Source organism: Ananas comosus, linkage group 5 (genome assembly GCF_001540865.1).
Source record: "Ananas comosus cultivar F153 linkage group 5, ASM154086v1, whole genome shotgun sequence".
Taxonomy (NCBI): Eukaryota; Viridiplantae; Streptophyta; class Magnoliopsida; order Poales; family Bromeliaceae; genus Ananas; species Ananas comosus.
The window spans coordinates 14,836,146-14,863,440 of NC_033625.1; the positions used below are offsets into that span (position 1 = coordinate 14,836,146).

A 27,295-nucleotide genomic window follows, 5' to 3' on the forward strand; every position below is an offset into this window, starting at 1 on the left:
TTCCATTTCTTGTTGGAACGGGCTAATTTTAATTACATTTTTAGCCTCCACGTACCACTTTCATTTGGGGCGGGATCAGGTTTTGGGCAGAGCGGGAGCGAGTTTTTGACGGATTTTTAGCAGGTCAAATCGGATCAAAGAAAGAAAGAAATTTCTCATTTTTCGCTCTATTTACTTGTTATATTTTTCTATATTTTGTATTCTTAGGCGACTCGGGACGGAAACTCCACCAATCCGGATCTATTTGCATTGTGTTGTCTAATTCGGAAGTTCAGGACGTGTTTGTTTCCGCAGAAGTTAGGCGACGAACTTGCAAGTTCGTGCAACCCAACTTCACTGACATTCAGCCGTAGCGATGAACTCGGTCTTTCGTGGGATCCATGCGGCCCGCACACACGATCAGTCTCAGGGGGCGACACCCGAACTCGGGACTTCGCGGTAAGTGAGAACGATGCCCAGTTTCGCCGTACCAATGGAACTCGCAAACTTCGACAGGATGCAGTTTCGCTGAAACAAACACGCTCTTAATCACCTGTTTTTTTTTTTTTCCCTCTCAAAGTCATAATATCTAATCACAGCCGTCTACAAAAATTAATAAAAAAAATTAACGGCCGAGATGCGCCCAAGGGCAACTTGACCACGAGGCTCGGCCCTTCGTCTCCACTTCTCCCGCCGTTTTCTCTTCAAAAAAGTCGCCGTTCCCTTCCACCCTCTCTCTCCCAAAACAACTCTCACCCCAAAATCTCCCCCAACACAAACCCGACGCATAAACCACCCACCTACGGGTACGTTTTGGGTGCGCATAAAATACTCACCATGGCCTAAAAAGAGTCAACGCCCTCGCAGCGTTTAAATTATGAATAGGATAAAATATAATATAAATAGAATAGAGAAGAGCGCGGAGATTCGCGCCATCGAGAATCGCGCGATCTCAAATATCGAGAACGACGCTGATCGAGCTCTTTTGTTTGTTGCTTAATTTGCTCAAATTCGAGAGATCTCGATGCGAGATCCACCATTTTCCTTTTCCCTGAGCTCAGATTCGTGCGAAGTTTCCCGTTTTTAGCCCATTTTTCAGCTGGATTTTCCCAATTTTTAGCTCGGATCCGTGAATTTGATGAAAAGAGAGCGAGATCGGAGTTGATCGGGATCGAGGAACCCTAACCTGCGAGGAGGACGACGATGGTGGAGGGGCGATGGTTGCCGCGGCACTGCAACTGCAGGTTCTCCACGGCCATGGCGACGATCCAGCTCGTGATCGGCGTCTTCGTCATCCTCATCAGCATCGCGAGCCTCCACCACTTCTACTCCACCCCCAACTCCCTCCTCCTCCGCTCCTCCGACTCCACCGCGTGTCGCCGCTTCCACACCCTCTCCGACCTCGGCGCCGGCGCCGGCGACGGCGACGACGACAATGGCCGCGGCGGCTACACCGATTTCGACCTCCGAGCCCTCTCCGATCGCGTCGACGACGTCGCCTCCCAGCTCCACGATCTCCAATCCAAGCTCGAATCCACCGTCCAAAATCTCCACAAATCCACCAAGAAACCCACCAAATCCCCCAAACTCCTCGCCGAGAACATGACCCTCGCCGCGTTCAAGATGTTTCTAGAGGAGGAAGTGATCCAACCCCTCTACAGCGCACACGTCGCCCTGCGCCTGATTCGAATTCCCCGCCCCCAATCCAATTCAAATTCCAATTCCAATTCCAATTCCGATTCCGATCCGCTGCCGCCGCCCGATCCCCTGGTCAATTTCTTCACCACCGAGGAGATCCGCAAGTACGTCTCCTCCAAGGGCAACCGCGACGGCAAGCTCAGCGTCTTCGGCACCAACGCCACCTACAACACCATCGGCCACGCCTGCGTCCGCCTCCGCAAACAGCTCGAGCAGTACATGAACTATGACATCGGGTCTTATTGCAACGACGACTGGGATTTGGGCCAGAAGCTGATGCTCGCGGGCTGCGACCCGCTGCCGCGGCGCCGCTGCCTCGCCCGCGCTTCCAAGCTCTACAAGGCGCCGCTGCCGATCAACGCATCGCTTTGGACCACTCCCGACGACGGCAACGTGCGGTGGAGCAAGTACAAGTGCCGCGGGTTTAGATGCTTGTCGAGCAGGAACCCGAAACGGGGCTTCTCGAAGTGCGCCGGATGCTTCGAGCTGGAGAAGGAGAAGCTGAAATGGGTCGAGACCGCTTCTCTCGCCGAATTCTCGATCGCCGACGTGCTCAATGTGAAGCCCGGAGAGACACGGATCGGGCTCGACGTCAGCGTCGGCACGGGGAGCTTCGCGGCGCGGATGCGGGAGTTCAACGTGACCATCGTGTCGACCGCGCTGAACATCGGGGCGCCGTTCAGCGAGACGATCGCTCTGCGAGGGCTGATCCCGTTGTACGTCACGCTGAGCCAGCGATTGCCGTTCTTCGACAACACCATGGATCTGATCCACACGGGCGTGTTCCTCGACGGCTGGATCGATCTGCAGCTGATGGATTTCGTACTGTTCGATTGGGATCGGATTTTGAGGCCCGGGGGTTTGCTTTGGATCGACAAGTTCTTCTGCAGCAGGAAGGATTTGGACGATTTCATGTACATGTTCTTGCAGTTCAGGTACAAGAAGCACAAGTGGGTGGTCGCGTTCAAGTCCAAGGATGAGGTATATCTTTCGGCGCTGTTGGAGAAGCCTCCTAGATCTCTATAGCTTTCCAAGTTTCAAAATGACTTGAAATTTTGAGTTTATATGATATATGTTTGTTGTCGTTATTGTTGTTCTAACTTTTTTGAATCATTCAATATAAGGTTTTAGTGAAATAATTGTGCTAACTATCACAATACGCGTATCTGCGAATCTGTTCTTGTTGTTTGGAGAATGATCGATTCCCGAGTATTATTTGAACATCTGCAAATGAAATAACGAACCAAACTTCTTAGATCTTCTTCAAAGTGATTACTTGCTCTCCTCTTGTGAGTTTGCTTAGCTGATTCTGAGAGATATATATAAATCGAAACCTCTTTGTAGGTTTAATCGTCCAATTCGAATTGATTCTGAGAATTATATCTAACATAACAAGCTTCTTCTGAATGAGTAAAACAGGCTATGATGCACCTATAAATCCAAGTGCTTATAATTTCAAACAAAATTAAAGGTCTTATTTTGCTGCATAAAGATCTTATAAGATATATTATTTGATACTGACCATCTCTAACGCAAGTGGCAAAAGATTTAAATGAGTAACATATTATCTTTTTCTCTCAAAAAAATATATTATTTTATTACAGGATGAGTGCAATCAAATATTTATAATAATATATGCCATTCACAGATAAAATATATTATTTTACTAAATTATAAGCGTTTAAATATTTTAAAATGTAAAAAATCAAACTCTTTATTTTAATCGCACAAAAATAGTTTTACTGTATTATATATCTAATTCTGACAGTCTACACTGAAAATGACAAAAAGAATTTGGAGCTTTTTCCTCGTGCTTCTTTTATAGATATTATTATTTAATTTTAATTTAATTATTTAAAAAAATAATAATCTCATAAGAAGGACACAGTGGAGCGAGCGAATCGGTCTTATTGGCTGCGTTAATTATTAATTTTTTTTTAAAAAAAAAGACATGGAAATGGCTCTTCGCCTCTCCCACTCTCTTCGTCTCCCTCGCTCCTCCCCACCCCCCATTAATCCCACTCGAAGCTCCCCGAAGCTTCTCGTAACCCTACGATGCTCCGCGGAGCACCACGGCACCCTCGTCTCCGACGACGCTACCAAGGTTCCCCCCTCCCTCTCCCTCTCTCATGGTGTTACCTTTCTTGTTCTAGGGTTTCTTAGGGTTTGAGCTCACAATTGGAAAAGCTAGAGCTTGTGATGTTCTTCAAAGGTGTGGTTAATGCGCCAATACTGTGTAATTATATGATTTGGAAGTGGAAATTGGAGAATTTGAGGTGAATGTTGGTGGGGGAATGCTCGAGATATGTACTATGTAGTTTGTTTATATGGATTTTATGAGTGACATGAACCCTTAATTGCAGTTTGATTGATTCATTACCAGTTGTTTTTAATGCGGTGTTGCGCGAGAACTAGATTAATTGGCATATGATGATTCATGAGTATGTTAGAAATAGACATATTTATGCTGCATCGCAGTTGTTCGATCAAATGCGCAAGTGATCATGGAGTTTTATGAAATGTTTCACAATCCTTTATTGCTACTCCTCCGGTAGATATTGATGGTATTCGTGAACTTGTTTCGGGTTCTTTACTTTACGGAAACAATATTATCTCTGGTGCCATTATTCCGACTTCTGCAGCCATAGGTTTGCATTTCTATCCAATCTGGAAGCAGCATCTGCTGATGAGTGGCTATACTTTATGAATTATCAACTCTGTTGTGCGCTGACGTATAGCTTGAATCATTCTTCTCTTTTTCTTGGCCCTTGGATCTGCAGCTTGTGTTGGAAGTGAAAGAAAAACTTGCCAGAGAGCATCCAGACCTCCCAACTGGAAAATACGGAAGAGATGATGAAGAAACGATTGCCTGGTTCTTGAAGGATCGGAAGTTTTCCGTGGAAGATACTGTTTCGAAAATGAGCAAAGCCATCGTATCCAAACACCTTTAACAAATTTTGCATAAGTTATTTACTAATTTGTTCACTGGGGGGACCGAGAGGTTCCGTTTGTATGTTAAGCTTTGTACTGTATGATAGCTCTCCTTTCATCTCTTTTAGAAATGGCGTGAGGAATTTGGTGTCTCGAGACTGACCGAAGAGTCGGTGAGGGACGCGTATGAAACGGGCAAATCTTATGTGCACGACTTTCTAGATGTCAATGGTAGGCCAGTTTTAGTGGTTGTGGCATCGAAGCATTTCCCTTCAGTGAGTTCCCTTACGCATCTTGATTTGAAACTTTTGGAAACTTCTATATATACTCCTCTTCTCAACCGAAAATTGATTTTTTATTTTGTTTCTTATCGCTATGCAGCTTGATCTTCTGATGTTTAATGTATCAGCATATCCATATTGTGGTGTGTGTGTATATCCTCTGTCTGATATCATGCTTCATAGTTGTAGACTTTTGAACCAGATAAATTGAAAGAATCACATAGTTTGTTTAATCCCTAAAGATTGACATTTTTTTTTTGAGAACAAGTTGGGAAATCCAACTAGCTTAATTCGTTATAAAAATAACAAGCTTGAGACCTATCCAGTCCTGAAATCCACCAAAAGAAAAACAATAAAAAGAGTAAAACAAACAAAAAGAGGAAAAGAACAAAGGAAAAGGAAAAAAAACCAAAAACAAAACTGCATGTTATGTTTTGATCTTCCTAAACAGCAAGCATGCTATGTTTTTGTTATTACCCAGTCACTACCTGTCGGAGAGCTCTTACTGATATGTGTTTGTAATGATTTGGCCACAGAGGCAGGATCGTGTGGAGGACGAAAAACTGTGTGTCTTCTTGGTTGAGAAGGCATTAAGTAAGCTTCCTCCTGGGGTAGATCATATTCTTGTAATTGTCAACCTTCGAGGCTTGCGTGCAGAGAATGCGGATTTCATGTTCTTAAAGTTTTTGGTAATTTCCCCCTTATTTGTTGCTGCTATTTTTATTCTTTACTGTTTGCTCGCATCATTTACGCCTACTTGTAGAGAATGACAATGGTTTCTTTTTGTGCTTTGTAGGTCGACGTTTTCTACTACTACTACCCTAAGCGGCTTGGCCAAGTACTTCTCGTGGATCCACCTTTCATATTTCAGTCGATGTGGCAGATCGTGAAACCTTTGATGAGATCATATGCTTTCCTGGTAAAAAGATAAAAAAAAAACTACTTATATAGGCATTAAACTTATATTCTGCAGTGTTTAATCAAGTGTTTTGAGTTACCCTTCTCTCCCTGCTTCTGTGAAGGTGAGATTCTGCGATGCGGAGACGGTGAGAAACGAATACTTCACAGAAGAGACAGTGCCGGTTGATTTCAGAAACTAATTCCCTGCTACGACGCGACGGACCACGAAACCGATAAATAGTCCATGCGGCAGATTTTCTCATAACATCTATTTATGTATGGCGACTATTATTATTCTATTCGAAAGCTTAATTGCTGTCATATCGACGAAAGTCGCTAATGTGCCTCTGTAAACAAGCTCAGCAATGAAAGATGGCGAAGATTTTGTCCTTTCATTTATTTAATTTTTTTTGAAATTCGGGTAATTAGACTTTTTCGAATTGTGCTTGTGTTTTGACTCATTGTAAGCAGATGGATTTGCTCATTTCTCCCTGTACATCGTAAATATCATCGTCGTCGTCGTCGTCGTCGTCATGATTATTATTATTATTGTTATTATACTCTAGTGGGGGATCATAGCATTTCCCTATTTATGATGAACGCAGAGATCAATCACATGGAGAGTCTGTCCATCAAACCGCTCACTGCCGCTTTACGATTCGCGCATGCATGTGACGAATTGTTGATTAGACCATCTCTTCACATGAAGAGGCATCCCATCGAAAGCAGCAGTTTAATCCACCGTTCATCGCCGCTTTAAAATCCGTGCATGAATGTGGTCGCTAGTTGATTCCTAGGGACCCTCCCTAAAATGTAATTTTTGTTTCCATTAAAAACAGCTTCTTTTGTTGTGCTTATGCGCCTACGCCGCTACTCGTGCACCACAAATAAATAAATAAATAAATAAATAAATATATAAATATATATATATATATATATATATAGAGAGAGAGAGAGANATATATATATAACTCTTTTAAAGTGCATAATTTAGGCTTAATGGGCCGGGCCCAGGCCCAAGTTTATATTAATGGGCCCACAACTCAATTTTCCTCCCCCATTTCTCTCGCTCGTTTTCCGCTCCGCCTCGTCGCTTGGATTTTCGATTTCCGATTTTCGATTTCGCAGGGAAGAGGAAGGGCGAGAGATGTACACGCTCCGGAGATGCCCTCTTCTCCTTCGCCACCAAAACCCTAATCTCTTCTTCACGGGGACGACGATCCGGGCCTTCTCTTCCTCCTCCTCGGATCCCTCCTCTCTCAAGAGATCCGCCGCATCCCTCCTCGATTCTCTCTCCCTCAAGCAAGGTACTACCCCGCGCAACCCCCCTAAATCCACCATTTTTCTCGCTTTTTTCTTCTTTTTTTCTTTTTTCGAGTATGATGGGATCGGAAAAAGGGCGAGCTTATTCCGATCTTACCTTGAATTAGCTCTCCTAGTCCCCGTTTTGCGTTAATCCGATCGCCACTGGAATAGGATCTTGTTTTGAATCCACGTCTCCGGAATAATCTTAAATTTCTGGATATTGCTGTGGCTGGATTGTGCTTAGGAGTAGGGCGAAATCAGTTTTGAAAGCTAACATTTTTATCCTTTTCCTCTATTATTTGATTCTATTATTTGATTTTTCTGATATAATCAGCTAAATAAACTCGTAATTGCTAAAATAAAACAGCGAAAAAGAAGGAAAAAAGAGAAGAAGAAGCAAAATCTTTGCTTTCATTGTAGAAAATAAAAGGAGGATGGTAGATATGTTCTGGAAGCATAAAACTGCAATTGGAGTACGAAATGACGTGAATTTCTTTTTGCAAGGTCAAACATTGGTGCAGAATTGCGGAGATAGCGATATCGGAAAAATTGTAGTCGAATTGGCGAAGGAACGCAAGCTTCAGACTATCAGCATAGTCGGCGACAAACCTGGTACTCCTGATATAATTGAAGAGCTGAAGGCCCTTGGCGGGGATATTGTTGTCCCGGAAAGTTACACGAAGACATGGTAAACTCTCCATTTTGCTTCCGGAAATTATATTTGTAACTTATATAATGATATTCATATCTTGTGTCGGTTGAAATTTCATATTAAATCATTCATAAAATCAATGTGTTAATAGTAGGGCATTTATCATTATCTTCTTGCTTATTAATTGAGATCGAGAATATGAAGCTTGTAGTACAAGCTTGTGTTTGAAAAAAAATAAAATAATAAATCAATCCATTCTTAGCAGGAATGGTTATAAAGAAAGTTGGGAGTTAACTACAATATTTGAAGATATTTTTCTTTTCGAAATATGATTGTGTTATTTAGTGATCAAGAGTCTACTAGTGATTCACTTTATGCAAAATCTTACTGAGTTGTTCTGTTAGTCTACTTCTTACTTTTGTCATTCTTCATTTCGATGCCATGAGATTGAGGGACATGTATAAAGCAACAGATTTTTTGATGGTGTATTGGACATTTTGTAATCGCAGTTCGAGTGGTAAGAGAAAAGTATGTCTCTCTATTTAAGAGCTTGCATAGCTTTTATTGAAGTAAATTAGGTTGACACTGTGGTTCCTGCTTTTTCTTCAGCCTGCTTTATGATAATTTCATCTTTGATTGTTACGATGAAATACTTTCTTTTGGACTCTGTAGTTTGTAGGTACTTGAATATTGTAATTGGGGGAGATCCTCTTTTACGTAACATATACCTTTAAAGGTCCCTGAAATGTGGTTGATGAGTCTTGTCTTGCACATATAGTAATCAATGAGTTGTTTAGTCTTTCAATTTTTAGATATGACGCGTCATTAGAATCAATTCTGAAAAGCTTAACTGCTCAGCAAGCTGCTGCACGCACAGAGTGTACTTATTAGCTATATAATGGCGTACGTTCTGAAACACCTAAAGAATTATTACGAATCTCATATTATAGGTACATGAAGCGTCTAGTGAGGGAAATGAGCCCTTCAGTGGGTATAAACTATAGTGATGGTTACCAGGCCACTGCTGTTGGCAAGGCGGTGGCAGACGGAGGAACTTTGGTTTCCTACAAGAAGCAGCTCCCAAAGCATGTCGTTTATGATGGAGCCACTCGCAAAGCTATTGAATGGGATGCATTCACAAAGGAGAAGAAGCTTAAAGTTCTAAACCTTTAGGCTTTCCTTTTATTTTCTGTATTTTTTTAATGCAAGGAAGACTCAGATTTTTTTCCTCTTCCTCTGTGTTGAACTCATCAACTTTTGCTTTGAATAAGTAGATTGAACTTGTTTGTGCCGAACAATTCAGGCTGTGCGGAACAATTCAGGCTGTTGCAATGTGTGAAATATATAATTTACAAGAATTAATGAAGTCTTGTACGGGAAACTTGTATGTGCAACTCAAGCTATTTGCTGAAGGTCGCTTCTTAATTTCAAAATCTTGATGATCAGTGTGACAATTTGCTGACATATCGATTGTGCTGCTGAATTGGTGTAAAATAGGAAGCATATGCTTGGCATCACAACAGGAAATTGTGCATCTGTGTATGTCTGAGGAAATTAATATGATTGTTGAAGTGAAAGGTGATAAATTCCACAAATAAATTTGCTTCATCTATTGACTCATAATTCCTGTTTCCTGTACAAACAACAAATACACAACTTTGTGGTATTGTAGTATTTGTAGTATATGCTTTCTTTTTTTCACTATTTGGCAAGCATCCTGTCACTCCGTTTCAGCGCCAATTTTGATTCACTCTCAGCTAGTCTCTCTTCCAAGAAGGCCTGTTATCCAACCCCACATTTCGTGAAACTGTCTCCACTGAAGTTTCAAACCAGCTTGATAGCGAGCTTCAGCTTGAGCTGGTGTCTCGACTTCCGCATGCGCTTGCCCTTCAAAGAAACATAAATTGAAGCTGTGAATCACTCTAGCTTTCTCATTGAAATCTATAGGTAGAAAGGTAAGATCCTTGTTTCCATCTTCTTTGTTTTATAACTTGTTTTCTGTTATTATTCTCCTTCCCACATTGAATGGTTATCATCATCATTTAAGTGGGAGTGTTAGGTTGGATCTTCGGGCCTTTCATTTTGTTTTAAATTTTTGTCGAGAATAAAAGTTAAAATAAGGGATTGATTCTTCATATCCATGGCTTATATATAGCAGAATACCACAGTGATTTCTATCAGGTTCAAAAGGCAATCCATGTTAGAATGTGATATAACCAGTTTTTTAAGATCGAATCGTGGAATTTCATCAGATTCATATCAGGTTCGTGGGTTCGCGTGATCCGATTAAATACACTTTTGTAATGCTAGGATTGGCCTATGTTATAGCAGGAACTGGAGAAAGATAAATCAATTTATACCAGTAGGACTCTGTTTTTGTTCCTGCTGTTGTTTCAGCTGCTTCTGAAGGTATTTAGCTGCTGCGAAGACATCAGCAGGCCTCTCCCACCCTCCTCCGAATACACCATGAGCCTCTTTCGGCTGCGGGCGTATGAGGAACTCGAGCAGCGGCAGCTCTTCGCTCTCCACCCAATGAATGCAGTTCATGGGGCACGAGTCGACAGATACCTGCCATTTCATTTGAAGAAAAGCAGCCCTAGTCAATCTCCCGGTATGACACTTTTCTCGCCAAATATTACTGTGAATTGGAAGCCATTCACTAAATCCAATTGAATTCCATGGCAGAATTCTACCTCAATCTTCTTCTCAGAGTCTCCGAATTGGACCCTGACACGCGCGCATCCGAGATCTTCATCCATCATGAATGTCTCGCTCGCGTTATGCGCGCACTCCCTGCAACCTGCAATCATCAACACTCCATTAGATGGTCAGATTTACCACAAAATAATGGTAATTTCCTTTTTCTTTTCCTGTGAATTGAAGCAATGACAATGGCAGTTATGTATTTGTGGCTTTTCCACCTATGCATCTGTTTTCATCAACAAAAAGAGCTTGGGGTCTCACTGGCCCATTCCATGAACTGTAACCCATCCCAGAAAAGTTGCTTCCAAACCCTTCTCTTCTTTTGCCACCACCACCACCACCACCACCACCACCACCATATTTTCTTCTGAAATCCTCTCTCATCAAGGCACTGTATGCCTCATTCAGCAGTAGAGTGTATTCATGGCCCTTAACATCATAAACCAAAAAAAAAAAAAAAAAAAAAAAAAAAAAATTCAAAATTAACAAAGTGTGAAGCATTTTAATGCAAAGTTCAATATAAACTCTTAATCTCTTTTAAGATTTTACGTGTCCATCGGTACGGGTCGTGCCTATCATGCCATATTATATTATATCGTGCTGACAAGATATCAATGCGATAATATTTCTTTGTGGTGGCATGACTTAACATCCTCTTTTCTTTTAAATTAGTAAATATTTATCTCAATAAAGTAACACAAAATATGGTACAAATATATAATAAATAATTACAATATATAAGTGCCAAAGAAAATAAATATTTCATATCATAATGTGTCGGCACATATGTATTTTTCTAATCAGCACATGCCAGCACGACACTTCGGGCGCTGTGCCGTACTGTGCCAGTAAGTTTTCAGTATAATTCCATGCATCGGCACTTAAATCCTTTATTCTCTTTATTAGCTGAATATTAAAAAGTAGATTAAAAAAAAAATAAAGAAGAGAGAGCCATGATTCAAACCCTGTCACCAGCAATGTCAGGGTGGTGCTGCTTCTGCAACCTCCTATAAGCCTCTTTGATCTGCTGACTGGTGGAATCAGTGGAGACACCAAGCACTTCATAGTAGTCCCTTGGCTCAGATTTCTTCTGTATTCTTGAATTAAAGCATTTGATCCTAGTTGTAATTTCCTGCCTCAAGCTTCTGGAAAGAGAAGAAGAAAAGACAACTTGGAACTGATACTCTGCAGTAATTAACACCAGCAGCTGCAGATGAAAAGATTGTGGCAGCAAAAGCTCACTTTGATGGTTTTGACTTGCTTGGATTCAACTGGTTGTGATGAGGTGTTAGTGTTTTGAGTATAGATGGATGGATAGAAGTGGTGCTGCAATATAACATCTTTTTTTTTTCTTTTCTTTTTTTCTTTTACTTCCTTTGGTGTCTGTTCTATGCTTGCAAAGTGTGCAGCACTGAAGATGAAGAAGGCATTTTCAGATACTGTAGAAGTGCTTGGAAGATATTATTTCAGCTGCTGTTCAATACACTTTTTCTGTCCAGAAAAAGCCAAAGATGGCTATTTCCAGAGGATAATTTCACAAATTTATAAAAAGAAAAATGCTATTTTTGTGGTTATTATTTATTTTTTTAACTCATTATGCTAACAGAAGTTACAGAGCAGTGGCCAGTGGGGCATCAAAATTATAGGGATTATTACTAAATAGAACTAAATTTCCAATCCATCATCTACCAAAATTTAAGGATCACAAATTCCCCTCGTCCCTAGTGTTGGCTTAAATGGGTCAGCATCTTGCTCTGTAGCGGGAGGCCATGTGGGCCGAGTCATATTTGAAATGACGTGAAACTGAGTTGGGCCGAGTCATGTTCGAAGTGGGCCGAGTCATGTTCGAAATAGCGTGAGACTAATTGGATCAAATCACAATTAAGACCCGTGGATGCTATATCTGTACGATTTAAACGAATTGGTTACGTATTTCTAATAGCTCGAGTTTTTGGAATTAATGGTTAGCGCCAACGATCTGACACCTTGGGTGATTCAAATATAATTTATTCATCTAGTATAGTGTATACTAATCCATAAGACATAATATTATCAAATCCATACGGGACCAAACCTTTTTTTAACTCCTGAACATTTTTCCATTCTCTCTGCCCCCTTATGAAAGCCTTCTCTGTAACAGATATTATTTTACAAATACTAACATTCGATCAAAGATTTCCATCTTGCATATATAAAAAGCACAAGGAGAAAAAAAAAAAAAAAGAAAAAAAAAAAGAGCATTTGAGATAATTTCAACTTCAAGTTACAATATTACCCCTCTATTAGGCTTTCACCATCTCAGATGATTCAAATGGAACTGTTGCAAAGAAGATTTACTCAACCCCTTCTCTTTAACTGAGATTATACCAACATCAGCTCCTGTTGCTTTTACGATACAAAATAACATAATTGCGAAGATGAAGTTTCTTTTATTGCGTATATAACTAAATAGAAATGCAAGGTTCCTCCTCGGTAACTCTTTACTATAATTGAGAGTTTTCACAGCACTCGTGTGGACTAATTATGTATCAGCTGTACCTGCTCTTTCTCAGGATAAAAAAAGCTGCTAAATAATTGGAACGACGAAGAAATTACTATAAAACTGTGATGATAAAACTGTAAATCATCACATCTGAGGTCTCGTTTGCACGACAAAAATCTTCCCATCCTTGACCACTCCTTCGATGTCCTGCGGGGAGCCGTAGAGCTCCTCAATGGCACTCCCTGCCCGAGCTATGCTAGAAAGGATCGAGTCTCGGAATCCGCGATCCACGATCAGAGGGTCGGATGTGTAGTCGAGCACCACCTTCTCCTCCTCATCAATCGGCACGCTATTTCAAATATAGAAACAAAAAAGCTTCGAATAATTAGTATAACCACTTCTAACTTTGTTGAGATATTTCTAATATATTCTTGAAGAGTTACAAATATCCATCTCTTTTTTCCGCTTGTATGTATCAAATTGAGTTTGCTTTAATGCCAAAAAACCTACTATCTCTTGTTATGAAGCCTTCCATTCGTGTTCCATTTGAAAATTTTCAAATGAGCCAACTAACTGTCCATCTAAAATTTTCAAATGGAACACCGATGACAATGTCGACTTAATAACATTAGACCGTTTTTTACGCCACAAAATAACTTAGTTGCCAACTTATTATTAGAATTCAAAAGATTTAGTGGGTATTTTTGCACCAACTCATGCTTAGTGGGCTGACTTGAAGAAAGAAAAAAGCCAGTACATTTTTGTGTTTTTAAACCCATTCTTCGGGCAATTTATGATTAGCTCCTCTTTAACAAATCACATCTTGTATAGGAGATAATATGCATACCTATCATAGAGTCCTGCACCAGCATAACCTTCTAAATCTTCACCGTTAGAATCTGATCTGAAGATAATCGATCTTCTTATGAAGAGGCCAATTGGTTTACTCGGGTAGCCCAATACCTGCAAAAAGAAAGCATTGAGCTTACGTCTTGAATTCATCAATGTTTTTGCATGAATGCTAGGGAATGAAAGCAAAGTAATGACTACAAAACTAGGTGTAGACAAATTTAATGAAAGTTTTGCAATAATATAGTATTCGGCCTCTTACCTTGGGAGAGTTGAGGTCATTCTTCTTACATACAAAGCTCAAGGCGCGGCCTGGATAGGCTCCCACTAGAGTCTCTCCCAGTCCTTTCACAACCTACGTGAGTAGAGATGGAAGTGAATAGATTTTTCAAAAAAAAAAATGTAAATTACGCAGGGGAGTGGAATCTATAGTTCTTAAACATACCTCGGTGTATATCTCTGATGAGTCTCCAGTTGATGGATTAGTAGTATGAATCACGAATGCATAGTCCGCATTTATTATCTCTTGGATTAAGACAGCCATGCAGAGATAGTCATGATCCAGCTTCACTTTGCGGGTGCTGAAATATGCTCTCTCATTCCATTTTGATGCCCACACCTTATTAATAGGAGATTTCACAGTTAGGAAAATCAAGCTATAGCCTCCTAAAGTCAAATCCATCGGAAAGGAGATCAAATAGGAAAATAACATTATCTTTTTAAATATTTCTTTTAACACATATTGGCGTCTCACCCTTTTGATCGCCATCCATGCTTGCTCCCACCGATGTTCACCTTCGTCACCAGGCCATGGCATTCCAGCACCTCGCATTTTTTCCTCTAATTCCTTCACCTAAAACACCATATATCGAGACCCTCACATTCTAAATCATTAGAGAGGACCAATAATCTTACTAGATATTCCTAGATGATGAATGAATTAAACTAATATCAGGAAGAGCTGTGGAGCACAGTGGGCAAGGCAAACTGACCAACTTATGAAAAGTTCATCTTGAGATAATATCCACTCTAAGCTTTTGCTCTGGCAAGAAGCTAAATGAACTTTGGACCCCAAACACAGAAGCTTCAAATCAGCTTCTTGCTGCAGCAAAATTCTTGGATTGTGCAAGGCAAACTGACCAACTTATGAAAAGTTCATCTTGAGATAATATCCACTCTAAGCTTTTGCTCTGGCAAGAAGCTAAATGAACTTTGGACCCCAAACACAGAAGCTTCAAATCAGCTTCTTGCTGCAGCAAGAAGTAGCTGAGGAATTCCTAATGAAAAAGCTGCTAGAGCTTCTTCAAGCAGCTCTACTCAAATAGTACTTTTTTAGCAGCTATAGTTGGACCAAATAAGTCCTTACTAGGTGTTCTTCATATGAAATTACACTAAGAGACGTAAAACAGGCATTGGAAAAATTCTTGGATTGTGCTCGGTAACACAGAACCCAAAACAATATTTTGTAGCTGACTCCACCAACCACCCTCTCCCCTTCGCCACCCCACCCCCCCCCCTATTATTCAGGCATCGGCCCTTCTTATAAATCACTGAAAGAATTTGGCAATCTTACCAATTGACCTGGAGGTGCTAGTTGAAGAACTGTTTTTCGTATTTCACCAAGGGCACTGAATTCTCCTTGGGCCAATTTTTTCTTCAGAGACTGCAGGTTGTTAGCTACATCCTGAGAATTTGCAAGAGAAGAAAAAAAAAAGAAAAAGAATCAAACAGAAGAAAAGCGTTAATTGTATTTTTAATAGTGCTTATTACGACTAAATTATAAAATTTTCATGCTGATAGTAGTATTGCAAAGTAAAACGTGCTTATTTTAATGCTTAAAACCTAATACCAGAAAATAAATATGACAATAACTACGAATCCATTCATAGAGCTGTGGACTAGATCTTCCAGAATATTGAGAGCAATACACCCAACAGCTATTTTCAACAATGTGCAACTGTAAACAACCATGGATGTGGAGGAATGTAAATTACCAACTGCGAAGTAATGCCTATAAACCACTACGAACACCTATCTGCATAGAGATTTTTGTTCATGTACATGCATATGCACTTATGAATCAGTTTGATATTGATAGTTCCAATGCCAAGCAACCATGATTTAGAAGAGAGGATAGGCACCTGATTTATCTTATCTGAAAGAACCTTCTCGAAAACTCCAAATGGCAGCGCAACTGATGTTGGAATTCCAACCCATGAAGGCACTTTTCCTTTCAAATAAGAAATATTCCGTGATTTAGCTCCAACCTACCATGATAAATGAAACATCAGCCAAGCCGAGAGGAAAAAAAAAAGTGGAGACTTTGATGCTTTTGAGAGAAAGTTATAGACGATATGCTAAATGTATGTTAGGTTACAAACCATATCGCTGGTGAATTCCTCAGCAGAAATGGCATATCTGCCCGTGAAGTGCTTCTTGACTAAAGTCAGAGAGGGTGAAGATTGATCATCTCTCACGTCCGAAGAACTCGAATTAGACAGTTCTCTCTCCTGTATCTCTCTTTGGAGCAGGAAATAATACATTGTCAGTGTAAAAAATCATATTGATCAGATTTGTTTCAGTGTGAATGAGAATAAGAAAATGAGGTGATGGTAAATATCATGGGAATACTACTTACAAGAGAAGCAGGATTTTACCTATGTACAATATCTGCAGAAGTAGGTCTCAAAGAAAGTAGTTTTCCTTCATTTCTTTGGAATTCAGACAGAATGTTCGGGTCAAAGCATGTAGCAAAGCATACCTCCACAAGCAAAAAATATATAAATAGTCAATACATAGTAAACATTTATGAATTAATTTAGCATCAATATCAAAGGTTAGTGAAAAGAAAAACCTTGCTATTTCTTGCTCGCACTGAAACATGAGACAGAACATCCGGCATATCTGGTGTAAGGACAGCAACCACGCCATCTGGTATTTCCTCCTCTCCCTTGACACTTTTTGCCACTAAAATAGTTGGTCTTCCATAAGATTTATTCTGAACAGCAAGCAATTCATCTACAACCTCAACATATCCAGCTACTTCCACAGGGCTTATAATCTGCCAGCTGCTCCAGCGAACAGGGTCCATTTTAGTTGCACAGTAGGAAAGAATAATTTATAAATATAATTAATACAGAATTAGTCTCTGAAGTTCGATGCATGATCTCAATTTTGTCCTCGTCGTATCAATTTTGATAATTTAGTTACCGAATTTTATTTTGTGCAGTAGTCAAGTCCTTTCATTTGTAATACTATCTGCAAATATGCCACACACGAGTCTGAATGGAGTTTTCCTTGTTAAAATTGAAACTTTGAGGACGAAAAGTGAATCAAGTACAAACATCAGGGAATGAAGTTGATAAAACTAGAACTCAAGGAAAATTTAAATTATTTCACATGGATAATTTTTTGATTTCCCTCAAAAAGACAAAACTTCAGGAAGGTTTTGAATATGTTACTAGAATTGGTAATGTATGAAATATCTTAAGAAACCTTCCAAGATGTGCCACATTTCGTAGAACAGGATCAAGCCGATTGAGAAGTGCAGATAAAGAAGCAGCCGATCCACTACGAATAACTTCTTCAGTGAATATGCTAACCTGCAGCATATGGTTTAATGATTGCAATTTTCCAGCTGTACCAAAAAGGTGAATAAGATGGTGATTATTATGTATAAAGTACATACAGCCCCCTTGTCAACTCCGAGCAATGAGCCCAGGTATTCAGCTGATGGCTGCAGAATCCGATGGTACTGCTCTCCCTTGGTTGAAAGGGCCAGTCTGGTTCGATCAAGAAATGCCTTTGCATACAGAGCCCACTGATCATCTTTTTGCTTAGACATCTCCAGGGCATGATTCCATCCCTGCATAAATAAATAACTTAAGAAAAAGTTGCTCTTCGCCTAACCTTATGTACAGAAATGGGCAAACCTAACTCAGATACCATGTAAGGTATTTAATACAAGAAACAAGTTCCAACAATTTACGGCGTCTGTTAAGGTGGACTTTCATTTGAATATACAAAATTAAATCAACCAGTTACAGAGTAATCAAATACAGTCACTCTTTGCCTCTCAGAGATCTTAATCAAATCTTACATGGACTCTCAAGAGCACACAATGCAAGAGTAAACCAATATTGATGTCATTTTATATTCAAAATGGAGATGAAACATGAGATATTAGATGAGCAACAACCTTTAAGCAGTAAATGAGATCCTCATTGTCATCGGTAGACAGTGCAAGATTTTCAACAACTAGACTGATAAAGTACATAATTTTCTGCACATGAACAAAGAAAATGAGTCTATTCTTCAGATCAAATAAAATAACGCGTAGAACGTCATAGGTAAGTAGATAGGTGACAATGGAGAGAAATTGAAAGGAGCCTAATGTATAAGTGACCTGAGGGTCAGCACTGTTCAACTCCTCATATCCCCTCTCAATTGCTGTTCTAACAGTAGAATCAAGAGCAATATCCAAGAAGATAAGATCCTTCAAACGTTCCTGGGCACCAAACAATAATGGTCGCAGTTCAACTCGCGCCTCCAGCAAACCCTGAATAGTCATAATTGTTAGCGGTACCTACACAACTTGCATAGAGATAGTGATTATCCTATCTAAATTTGGAATTTGAGATCTATCAATCATTATTCAACTGTGGAATTCAGAATTTCTTACAAAAAGAGCATTAAACATCTGATTTATGTGTGGAAATCCAGTGCGTGTATCGTGTATTGCTCACCTCAAGCAAAGGTTCCACCATTTTATCTTCAAGATGATCTAGTATAAATTCCAGCAAGATCTACTCAAGCAGTAGGAAATTCACATGTCAAAAGCTAATTTATCATTATCCGAAACAACTGAATTTATTGCTATTCAATGAACAAAGTTTTAAAGACAATTACAGGAAAGCCAGATGGCAGACCCTTTATTGGATTTATCTTAACCCCAACCATGAAGCCTTGACCCTGCAAATGTTTCAAAGATTCAGTTAGAAAGATGAACGAGAGTATATTAGAAGCAGATAGATGAAGAACAGTACCTCAGTTTTGTATCCCATACAGGTTGCAATAGCTGATTCAAGATCTGCCCCTGAGTGAACTGCCTAAAAGTAGATCATAGATTGGAGTTATGATAATAAAAACTACCCTCTCTCAAATGTAGAAAAGGAAAAGTAACTTCATTTACCAGGCTTCAGTATAGCTAGTAGTAAAAGCGATTTTACATTCAATGTTACTCATCATTCACTTTTTTATGCACTTACCTGATATATCATTAGTTTACTAGAAAAATCAACATCCAATTTGCAAATATGACAATATACATCCCATACTATTACGATTGGTTTACAAGTAACTTTTGCACCAGTAAATGCAATTAACTTCACTTTGATAATGAAAAAAGGTCAAACTGGCAGAGAAGGTTGCACACCGATATAGGTTAGCTACCCTGAGAATGGTTGGCTACTATGTTTTTGTGTGATAGTTGAAGAGGCTATGAAAGGTTTAGAAGCAAAATTCTTATTTTGCTGTCTTAGTGCAAGTTTTGTACGCCAAAAGGAGTACTGTTTTAAACAAATAACTTTTAGCCAAAAATTTAGTAATTTGACTGACCTTCAGAGTCCTTAAGTAGTTTCCTAGATCACGCAGCAAACCCTCCTTCTGTTCACGCCTGAAATTAGGCTCTGAGTGGATAGCTCGATCATAGCTTAATAAACGTTCCTTTGTGATGCCATTCTTTTTCAAAGTGTCCCAGTAAACATTGATATCAAAATCACTATTAATATAATCAATTACTGCCTGAATTGGAAAAAGGAAAAGGTCAGATTCTCTGCTAGTGTAAAAGTAGTACAACCTGGACAGGTCCATACATCAATTACCTGACAGATGACAACATCATCTGGGCTTGTGTTATTGTGTAGCTTCTGATGCCATTCCTCCATCATTCCACCTTTGCAGGCATTATTTCTCTACAACAGCAAGAACTCTACTGATGATTCACTAACCACAATTGAGTCATTGAACAGTTGTTCTCTCTTTTGTATAACCGTAGAAATTAGAATATAATAAACAGATTTGTTTCATTTAGAGTTATAAGATATTTTTACCTGGATTACTAAGATCTCATCACGAATGCGTTGGCCAACATCACCTTCACCTCCACGCCCAACAGTGGACATTATCATCCTTACGATCTCCCTGTACTGAGGATGGTCTTTGTACATATTCTGAAGCAGATCCGTTAGCCTATCTTGAGTTTTACTAATCTCACTGCAATCGTCGATTCACAGATATAGATATTTAAAAAACATTGCACATAATAAGTAAAAATGACATTATTCTTAGTACTTCTGCAAAGATGTGGAGAAAAGTGAAGATTCTATATATTAGTCACTGGGCTTTCTCTGTAAATAAATGTTAGCATTCTCTTTCTGCTATCTTATGTTTGAAGCTAAAAGATAGCCTTTTTTTTCTCTGTCTACCCTTTCTTTTTCTTTGTCTTGAATGGCAAATCATACAAACAACATGATTTCTAATGAAGGCTGAAATATGCTGCTTCCTTATCTGTAAGGCGACAGGAAGAAAGAAAATACCGTGGCTTCACATTGTAGTTCTTATTCCATACGAGTTGTCTAGTGGCCATAAATCTCATCCAAACAAGAATTCCAGCAAGACCCAACTGTCCAGCTTCTCTGGCTTGCTCAGCTAGATCTGCTGCAATATTGAATCTGATAAAGAAGAAAACAATCAATCAAACATTCGTAAATTCCAAAGGTATGAAAACAATGAACATAGAGCATGAAAAGGTAAGAATTGCATAAAGTATATTTTGCCCTAGGGGTGACATGACAAAGTTCCTTATACTTATTATTTAGTGGCTTATATAAAATTCAGTCAAGCATCAAGTCCTCTAGATATAATTTGTATTCTTAAACATGAAAATGAAGTTTGATTTAGTATATCCACATACTAGACATTCATCCAGGGGCATGAAGAGACCTATCAGCTAACCAAAGTAACATTAGAAATAATTATAGTTATATTTTTCCTTGGTAGATAAATAAAAGAAAATTGGTCAAGAATGTCCTAGCTATTTTGAATTCTTTAACCAAAATCAGTACGCAAAGTAGATTTTAAAAAGTGACAGGGGGAGAAAGACTGCAGAAAGAGAGAGAGAAAAATTGATGGTCGAAATAAAGCGAAAAGGAGACAATGAGAAAGGGATAATGAGGATAGGAGACTTTCTGTTCAGTCAACTGAAAAGAATCGATTTGGCATCTCCCACTCTGGTGCTCAATTATCAGATATGGCTTTTCCTATACTTCGTATCTACAGCATTCTTAACGTTTAACACTCAATTTGTGTAGTTAAGGGTTAGAGGCTAAGTTGAGTTAAAAAGTTTTCATGATTAGCTAGCCAAAGCTTGAGTAAATTTGTCATACAGCAATGGTCTGCATGGCGTACTCCATAAAAATGCTTCACACTTTGCTACTCCAATATCCATTAAGTACTCGGTTTATAAATTTTTTGAGTAACTATAAAAACGAATATTCTCAAAATTAGTCCAAAGGGAGAAAGTACCATCAAAGAGTTGCATCAAAAGAATAAAATAAAAATATTAGAAAGTGCTAAGTGGTGGACCTATGCATAAGAGATCTCTCGGCATCAGTCTCCAATTCTGCTATTCTCTCGAGCAAGGCCTTTGCAGTGCCGCTGCCATCACCAGTGTCCTTTAATTGGAAATGGAATAGGAAGAATTCATTATTAGGATTATATAAAGAACCAACAAAATAACCCAAAAGGACATGTAAAGAGAGCTACCTTTCTAATCTTGCTAGTTTCACTTGTAAATTCAACATAAAAATCAGAACCGCTATTCTTTATCCATGTTCCATCAGACTGAAGAACAAAAGGCAATCCCTTGTAGTTCCCATCATCAAGCTCAATTTCAACACTCTGCCATTGAAAACAAATTTAACACTGAAATATCTTCACCAGATCTTTCACAAATACGACATGCTTATTAAATGGAAAAAAAATCCAGAAAATGTCAACAGATGTAGATATCTCAAAATCAATATCAGCATAGGTCCCAAATAGTATCAATACCTGGTAAAGTAAACCTTCGATGGAAGCCTCACTAAATGGTGTCTCACATGCCTTTTCTAGCAATGATGAACCTAAAGGCAACGTTTCCAAAGAAGGTGCCTGCATAATCCATAGTAGCCTTGTGAATGGTCAAAATTAGATTGACTTCCTAAATAGGCACTGAGTATGGTAGTTCCTATATGACAATATACCATCCACTCTCCAGCTTTCTTTGATAGCGCCCAGTGAAGGATAAGAGGTCCTTTTCTATCTGTAGCCAAACAAACTTTTGTCTTACCCAGAACATTGGTAACAATTGCCTTCAAGCCAGGAAAGAAGGGTTAGAGATAAAATTTTAATTCTAAACACGCATGAAAATAAAATCTATAAGAAATTTGCTGTTAAGAAAGATTTCTAACCAGAAGCTCCTTATCATCCAGCTTAAAAACTTTCTTGTTAAGAACAACACAACCATTCTGCTCCTCTACAGCCTTTGAAATGAAGTCTAGAACTGTTGGGGCTTTTGAAGGGGCGACGACTTTCTCTATTATTGTTTCGGTTTCGGGAGCATATTTGCTGATAAGCTGCATGATATCCCTCCTTTTGCGTTGTACTCTTTCTATAGAGAAGTATTTTTTAGTCTTCAGCTGTCTAGAGACTTTACTTTGTATGTCCCCTTTCAAGATTTTGTTCTTTAGCTCACTGAGCGTAATTCCTTTGTCTAGCTCAAGTTGCAACTCTTTCCGTGCTTCCGCAAATTCTTGCTGTTCAACATGAGAAGATTCAGAATTACGAAAAGGAAAAGGTCCCTTAAGCTGTAATGAAATAAATCACTATTTCTAGTTCCCAGAACATGTAATTAGGTAAAGAAAAAAAACACAAACTTCAACCTGATTTCATTTTCATCTTTATAGTTTGAATTGTAACAATTGTTCTTGAAGTTGTTATGCAAACAATTTAATCCTTTCGCTAGTTTATTATATAAAAAGGATAATAAAAAAGGTGTCACGTCAACACTTTAGTTAGACTTTGCTTTGTTAAATTGAAAAGCTGAAGATGTAGATGAATTGAATCAAATTTAAGGGGCTAAGTTGTTAAGAAAGGAACTTTGAAGATGAAATTCACTTCAAAAAAGTAAAAGAAACTTCGAGGATAAAACTGAAATCAAGTCAAAAGTCTGGGACTAATTTGTTACAGCTACACTCTGAGGATGAGATTAAAATCTGAATCAAACTCCAGGAACTAGATTTGTTATTAACCAAAATATTATCAACATTAGGAGCATAGAGCATCACAGTTTGCTTCTCCGGAGGATAGTTTGGTTTCCCAGCTTTTTCCCATCGAATGTAGGCCTGCACTTGCACAAGGTCATTTGGAACTTCAGGCCTAACAGTTGCAGACTCCTTTGTTTTACTTTCTTCAGCCTTGGGCTTTTTTGTCATCTTTGCTCGGAGTTCCTCCACAGAAACACCTCTCTTAACCTCCTCAAGTAAATCAGCTCGTGCTGCTTCATATTCCTCCTGAAGGATGAAATAACTTCTGCTGATCAGAACTCCACGGCAAACGATTTAATATACACAAATGCTATTTAAAACTCAAATTATAGCCAAAACTGGATAGTAAGAACCCAAGTTCAATTTGTTAGTTGTCAACAAAGGCACATGTTCTTGCCTTCTCCTGATCTGGCGTATACATCTGCTTTCCCTTTCTTTCCCACCTAATATATGCTTGGATTTGCACAAGATCTTCTGGTACGGTTACATTACTAATCTCAATAACAGGAGGGCTTTGATCTTCACGCTTGTTTCCTGATAACTGAACTTGGAAATTCTGGCCATTATATTTGAACCTGCCCACAGAAACAAATAAGATCAGGTCATAACCACCTTTTATGAAGCGGTAATTGGAAATAGGGTATTCCAAAAACTACTGACCATTTGTTATCTGCTTCATCGAGCATTAGAAACTCAACTACTTGTACGTCAGGATCGTCAATCTCTATTTTCAGCAAAGAGTTGGAACCAGACTGTACATTTGGAGGAACAGTATTTTTCTCAGATGATAGTCAGAAATGAAGCAAGTACTAAAGGAGTACTTATGGCTAGCATACTCCAAAATTAATGAATGATAATTTCGTTAAGGTACAATTAGGCCTATCTTGTCTATTCTTTTGTTTTCTCTTTTTAACTCAACTCTATATGATTGAAAACATCCATGGACAGACATCTCTGTTCTTGTTATAATTGGTTTGCCTGTAAACTCATCATTAAAAATATTTTTTTCAAAAAAAACAAAGAAGTGAAAAAAGGTTACAACTAAATTTTTGTCTTTCATTGCCAGACAAATAAGACAGATTGCTAACAATCTGCCATTGTTTGCACATCCAATCGCATACAATTTGAGTTAAAAAATTTATATAAAAAAGAAAAGATGAGGCAGACAAACAATTTTTCTCTTTGATAAAACTTACTTTCACAAAAGGTGTCCTGAGAGCTTTGTTTTTATATACTCTGGTTCCCTCAGGCCTGCGTGAAGGAAGAAACCAGTTCCTGAAAATAAAAAGCGAGTGAAGGACAGAAAAAAAGGTTGGGAATAAGTTTTTGCATTAAAAAAAAAAAGAAGGAAAAAAAAAGTCAATGTAGTTTTAATCTTACTTTCTCCCCACCCGAATGACACCCCAATGAAGAACTAGCGAGCTGCTGCTATTGGTAACAAGAAGGTCAATCTGTTTTGGCAAACCTGAAGATGGGGCGCTAACAGCAACCTATTCAGTTTCAGACAGTAGGTTAGGATTACAAGAAAATAGAAAGCATGTCGTAGTATTGAATCAACAAAATTTATGAATGAAATGTACCTGAAGTTCCGAATTTGAATCCAGCTTGAATTTGTTCATAAGCTGCACCATAGAGTGAATATTCAGGAGACATTATCCTAAGTATTTTGAACAAATAATACATGACTACGGAGAATACTTTTTTGTATCCTATCTCAAATTCTCACTAAGTCAATCAGCCCATTCTGTTTAGAAAATACAATACCTCCTAATTCTAACAGAAGCACCAGTTAATAATTGATATTGATCCAAATCAATCCACATGAGCCCATTTTTAATTAGATTCCTTCAATTTATTGCTTTTTATGTTAAAAAGTAGAACAACTACAGTAGCTTTCCTCGGTCTTTTCCTGTGATTGAACTTGTTGCTGGTCACAAGATATTATATATGTCATATTGAATCAAATTCAGTGCACAATCCCTGGCAAATTTCACCGTAATGAGTAGCACAGAATTAGAATATATGTAAATTTGTCGGCCATTGAATGAGAATGCAAGTCACAATTCATAATAGCATGATACTTAAAACTTCAAAAATTATGTGACCAAAGTATTAGATAGAGATTCAGTGCATATAGAGAATAAATATAGGGAAACATGCCAAGCTACCACTTGGCATGAGACGGCATGTACTATCCAGTCATAATATCAGATTCTACAGTTCCCATGGCAACTACACAGGCTAAGAAGGCTTTTTCTATAGGTATACTTTGTAGTGGTCACGGCTGCTGAAGCATGAGGTGTTACAGGCACTATTCTCATATACCACTTGTTCTAAAAGTATCAAATATATATATGAAAGACTATAAGAGATCAGAAGAAAGAGAATTACCTCCGATGCATGGTCTGCGACCAGTGCAGCGCGAGGAACCATGAAAACTGGTCTATGCTTTCTATGCAATAATCTTGTTGTTGACGCACTAAGCTTGTTGCCAAGAAATCGCGTGGAGAGCTGTTGCTTTGAATGGTTTGCAGCAATCTCTGCTCTTAATGGAGATGGAATGCCACACAGCAAGCTCGCAGAGCTCCCGTTTTGGGCTCTACTTTGAGATTCTACAACAGAAGGCCGGCACAGAGCTTGTTGCGGTAAGCAATGTCCCAAAGAATTGCTCATATTCCTCGCTCAGACACCCCGCCTGTTAACCAATCATGTGAGGATCTAGTCAACATTTGTGAATCAACTTGAATGAGTTATTAATCTATCATGTTAGGTGCTCCAACTGCCTGGAATTGAGATTAGCAGCAATCATAGAATAAACATCCGAATCAAAACAAACCATTTGCCACTTCAGTAAGAAAGTTACAGAGATCAAAATTCGCAATTCGCTCCAAACGGAGGTAAGGCAACCATGATTCAGCGAGGGAATCTTACAATCAACAAGTGAAGAAGGAATCCAAATGACAATAAACATAATAATAACAATAATAATAATAATAATAATAATAATAATACTAATGATAACAACTCCTATAAGCAAACTGTAATCACAGAATAGGAGAAATGGATGAAATTGTTAAAATTTGTGTTGCTTGATAACAGTGAATAGTTCCCTTCTGCTTTCAGAAGTTGCAATCTCAGCAAAACATTTGGAAAATAGAAAAGTTAAGAGCTTCACCTAACGGCACCTAATATACACTGCTTCTACTGTTCAAACAACTCAAACAGTATTTTATCTAATAACACTATACACTATGCACTACGCGATACACTACAGCGCCTAATACATAAAAAAATTGCGTCTTTACCAAAAATTTCAATACGCCGGCGATCAATCACTACACATAGAAGCACATAAACCCAAAAATAAACAGATTAATACGTATAAATGCGAATTTACAAAATAATTGTAAAAAATGGCAGCGAATTCCAACATTAAATCTGTTCTTACGTGCAATATTAGAACTCCACGCAATAAGAAGATACAAATTATCCAAGCAAACCCTATACTAGCATCAAATCAGAGATATAAAAAAAAAAAAAGAAACAAAAAAAGGAAAATTAACGCGGAACCGATATAGATAGCAAAAGAGATGCACGATATCTACACCAAAAAAACCAAAAAAACAAAAAATAAATCGATTACCTCCGCTTCAAATTTCCGAACGTATCCAAAACGAAAATCTATACCGATCGAGATCGATCACGGTCGAGCAATCGAGAGAGAGAGAGAGAGAGAGAGAGAGGTGAGAGGAGTGAGGAGAGGGTGCTCTTTGCTTTAACGCTTCCTATTTTGGGGGATTTTAAAACGATTATCGTTCAAAATAATAAGAGAAGAAGTCAAATCAAATGTCTCGGATACTCCCTGTACTATTCACACCTTACGAATCAGTCCCTAAACGACAGCATATAATCGCATTTTAGTCCCTTTGAGCTTCTGTAGATTAAATCAAAATAAAATAACATATTTTGTTTTAAAAAAGAAAAAAAATACTTATTTCATTAGGAAATTAAACTCTTTTAGATGGTCAAACACTAGAGACTGCGCTATATGTAAAAGTACAGAAATTACACGCTGTCGCAGTGTATTATACAGCCTGAAAATTAAAATATAAATTATTAAGTATATTCGATCATATTTGAAGAATTTTTA

The 27,295-nt window shown here is 38.6% G+C and overlaps 5 protein-coding genes across 5 annotated transcripts; 3 read left to right on the forward strand and 2 right to left on the reverse strand.

The window, feature by feature from the left end:
- Positions 910 to 2,813, forward strand: LOC109710076. Its single transcript, XM_020232496.1, has one exon. It carries the CDS (start codon positions 1,183 to 1,185, stop codon positions 2,701 to 2,703), a length of 1,521 nt encoding a protein of 506 aa, XP_020088085.1. The 5' UTR covers positions 910 to 1,182; the 3' UTR covers positions 2,704 to 2,813.
- LOC109709811 (motile sperm domain-containing protein 2) lies at positions 3,570 to 6,193 on the forward strand. Its single transcript, XM_020232142.1, has 6 exons — positions 3,570 to 3,781; positions 4,458 to 4,610; positions 4,737 to 4,883; positions 5,426 to 5,578; positions 5,686 to 5,808; positions 5,912 to 6,193. Exons 1-6 carry the CDS (start codon positions 3,629 to 3,631, stop codon positions 5,987 to 5,989), a joined length of 807 nt encoding a protein of 268 aa, XP_020087731.1. The 5' UTR covers positions 3,570 to 3,628; the 3' UTR covers positions 5,990 to 6,193.
- Positions 6,799 to 9,179, forward strand: LOC109710297 (trans-2-enoyl-CoA reductase, mitochondrial-like). The gene is made up of 3 exons (XM_020232804.1): positions 6,799 to 7,096; positions 7,599 to 7,782; positions 8,697 to 9,179. The coding sequence occupies exons 1-3, from the start codon at positions 6,820 to 6,822 to the stop codon at positions 8,917 to 8,919; spliced, it is 684 nt and encodes a 227-aa protein (XP_020088393.1). The 5' UTR covers positions 6,799 to 6,819; the 3' UTR covers positions 8,920 to 9,179.
- Positions 9,291 to 11,995, reverse strand: LOC109710296. The gene is made up of 6 exons (XM_020232803.1): positions 11,692 to 11,995; positions 11,414 to 11,594; positions 10,668 to 10,878; positions 10,440 to 10,546; positions 10,107 to 10,314; positions 9,291 to 9,633 (listed from the first exon to the last, which is right to left on the reverse strand). Exons 1-6 carry the CDS (start codon positions 11,787 to 11,789, stop codon positions 9,500 to 9,502), a joined length of 939 nt encoding a protein of 312 aa, XP_020088392.1. The 5' UTR covers positions 11,790 to 11,995; the 3' UTR covers positions 9,291 to 9,499.
- LOC109710294 (alpha-glucan water dikinase, chloroplastic) lies at positions 12,673 to 26,942 on the reverse strand. Its single transcript, XM_020232802.1, has 34 exons — positions 26,789 to 26,942; positions 25,537 to 25,840; positions 24,726 to 24,767; positions 24,526 to 24,635; positions 24,342 to 24,420; positions 23,806 to 23,897; positions 23,543 to 23,720; positions 23,167 to 23,391; positions 22,291 to 22,635; positions 22,084 to 22,191; positions 21,893 to 21,991; positions 21,605 to 21,739; positions 21,425 to 21,513; positions 20,377 to 20,511; positions 19,891 to 20,053; positions 19,663 to 19,752; positions 19,397 to 19,582; positions 18,826 to 18,888; positions 18,689 to 18,751; positions 18,526 to 18,585; positions 18,186 to 18,338; positions 17,979 to 18,062; positions 17,469 to 17,645; positions 17,276 to 17,382; positions 16,635 to 16,848; positions 16,438 to 16,541; positions 16,162 to 16,300; positions 15,922 to 16,047; positions 15,354 to 15,464; positions 14,535 to 14,633; positions 14,226 to 14,399; positions 14,043 to 14,135; positions 13,779 to 13,894; positions 12,673 to 13,280 (listed from the first exon to the last, which is right to left on the reverse strand). Exons 2-34 carry the CDS (start codon positions 25,816 to 25,818, stop codon positions 13,076 to 13,078), a joined length of 4,446 nt encoding a protein of 1,481 aa, XP_020088391.1. The 5' UTR covers positions 25,819 to 25,840; positions 26,789 to 26,942; the 3' UTR covers positions 12,673 to 13,075.

Bases quoted from the DNA above. Each gene is read 5' to 3' on its own strand.
- LOC109709811 (XM_020232142.1), top strand. From the start codon at position 3,629: ATGGAAATGGCTCTTCGCCTCTCCCACTCTCTTCGTCTCCCTCGCTCC. The intron at 4,611-4,736 runs GTATCCAAACAC...CATCTCTTTTAG, and splicing joins CGAAAATGAGCAAAGCCATC to AAATGGCGTGAGGAATTTGG. The intron at 5,809-5,911 runs GTAAAAAGATAA...GCTTCTGTGAAG, and splicing joins TGAGATCATATGCTTTCCTG to GTGAGATTCTGCGATGCGGA.
- LOC109710076 (XM_020232496.1), top strand. From the start codon at position 1,183: ATGGTGGAGGGGCGATGGTTGCCGCGGCACTGCAACTGCAGGTTCTCC.
- LOC109710296 (XM_020232803.1), bottom strand. From the start codon at position 11,789: ATGTTATATTGCAGCACCACTTCTATCCATCCATCTATACTCAAAACA. The intron at 11,595-11,691 runs GTGAGCTTTTGC...TTCTCTTTCCAG, and splicing joins AGCAAGTCAAAACCATCAAA to AAGCTTGAGGCAGGAAATTA. The intron at 10,547-10,667 runs GTGGAAAAGCCA...TGATGATTGCAG, and splicing joins TGATGAAAACAGATGCATAG to GTTGCAGGGAGTGCGCGCAT.
- LOC109710294 (XM_020232802.1), bottom strand. From the start codon at position 25,818: ATGAGCAATTCTTTGGGACATTGCTTACCGCAACAAGCTCTGTGCCGG. The intron at 17,646-17,978 runs GTTGTTGCTCAT...TTATTTATGCAG, and splicing joins ATCTCATTTACTGCTTAAAG to GGATGGAATCATGCCCTGGA. The intron at 14,400-14,534 runs GTGAGACGCCAA...CCTATTAATAAG, and splicing joins CATGGATGGCGATCAAAAGG to GTGTGGGCATCAAAATGGAA.
- LOC109710297 (XM_020232804.1), top strand. From the start codon at position 6,820: ATGGGCCCACAACTCAATTTTCCTCCCCCATTTCTCTCGCTCGTTTTC. The intron at 7,097-7,598 runs GTACTACCCCGC...TCTTTTTGCAAG, and splicing joins TTCTCTCTCCCTCAAGCAAG to GTCAAACATTGGTGCAGAAT. The intron at 7,783-8,696 runs GTAAACTCTCCA...CTCATATTATAG, and splicing joins GAAAGTTACACGAAGACATG to GTACATGAAGCGTCTAGTGA.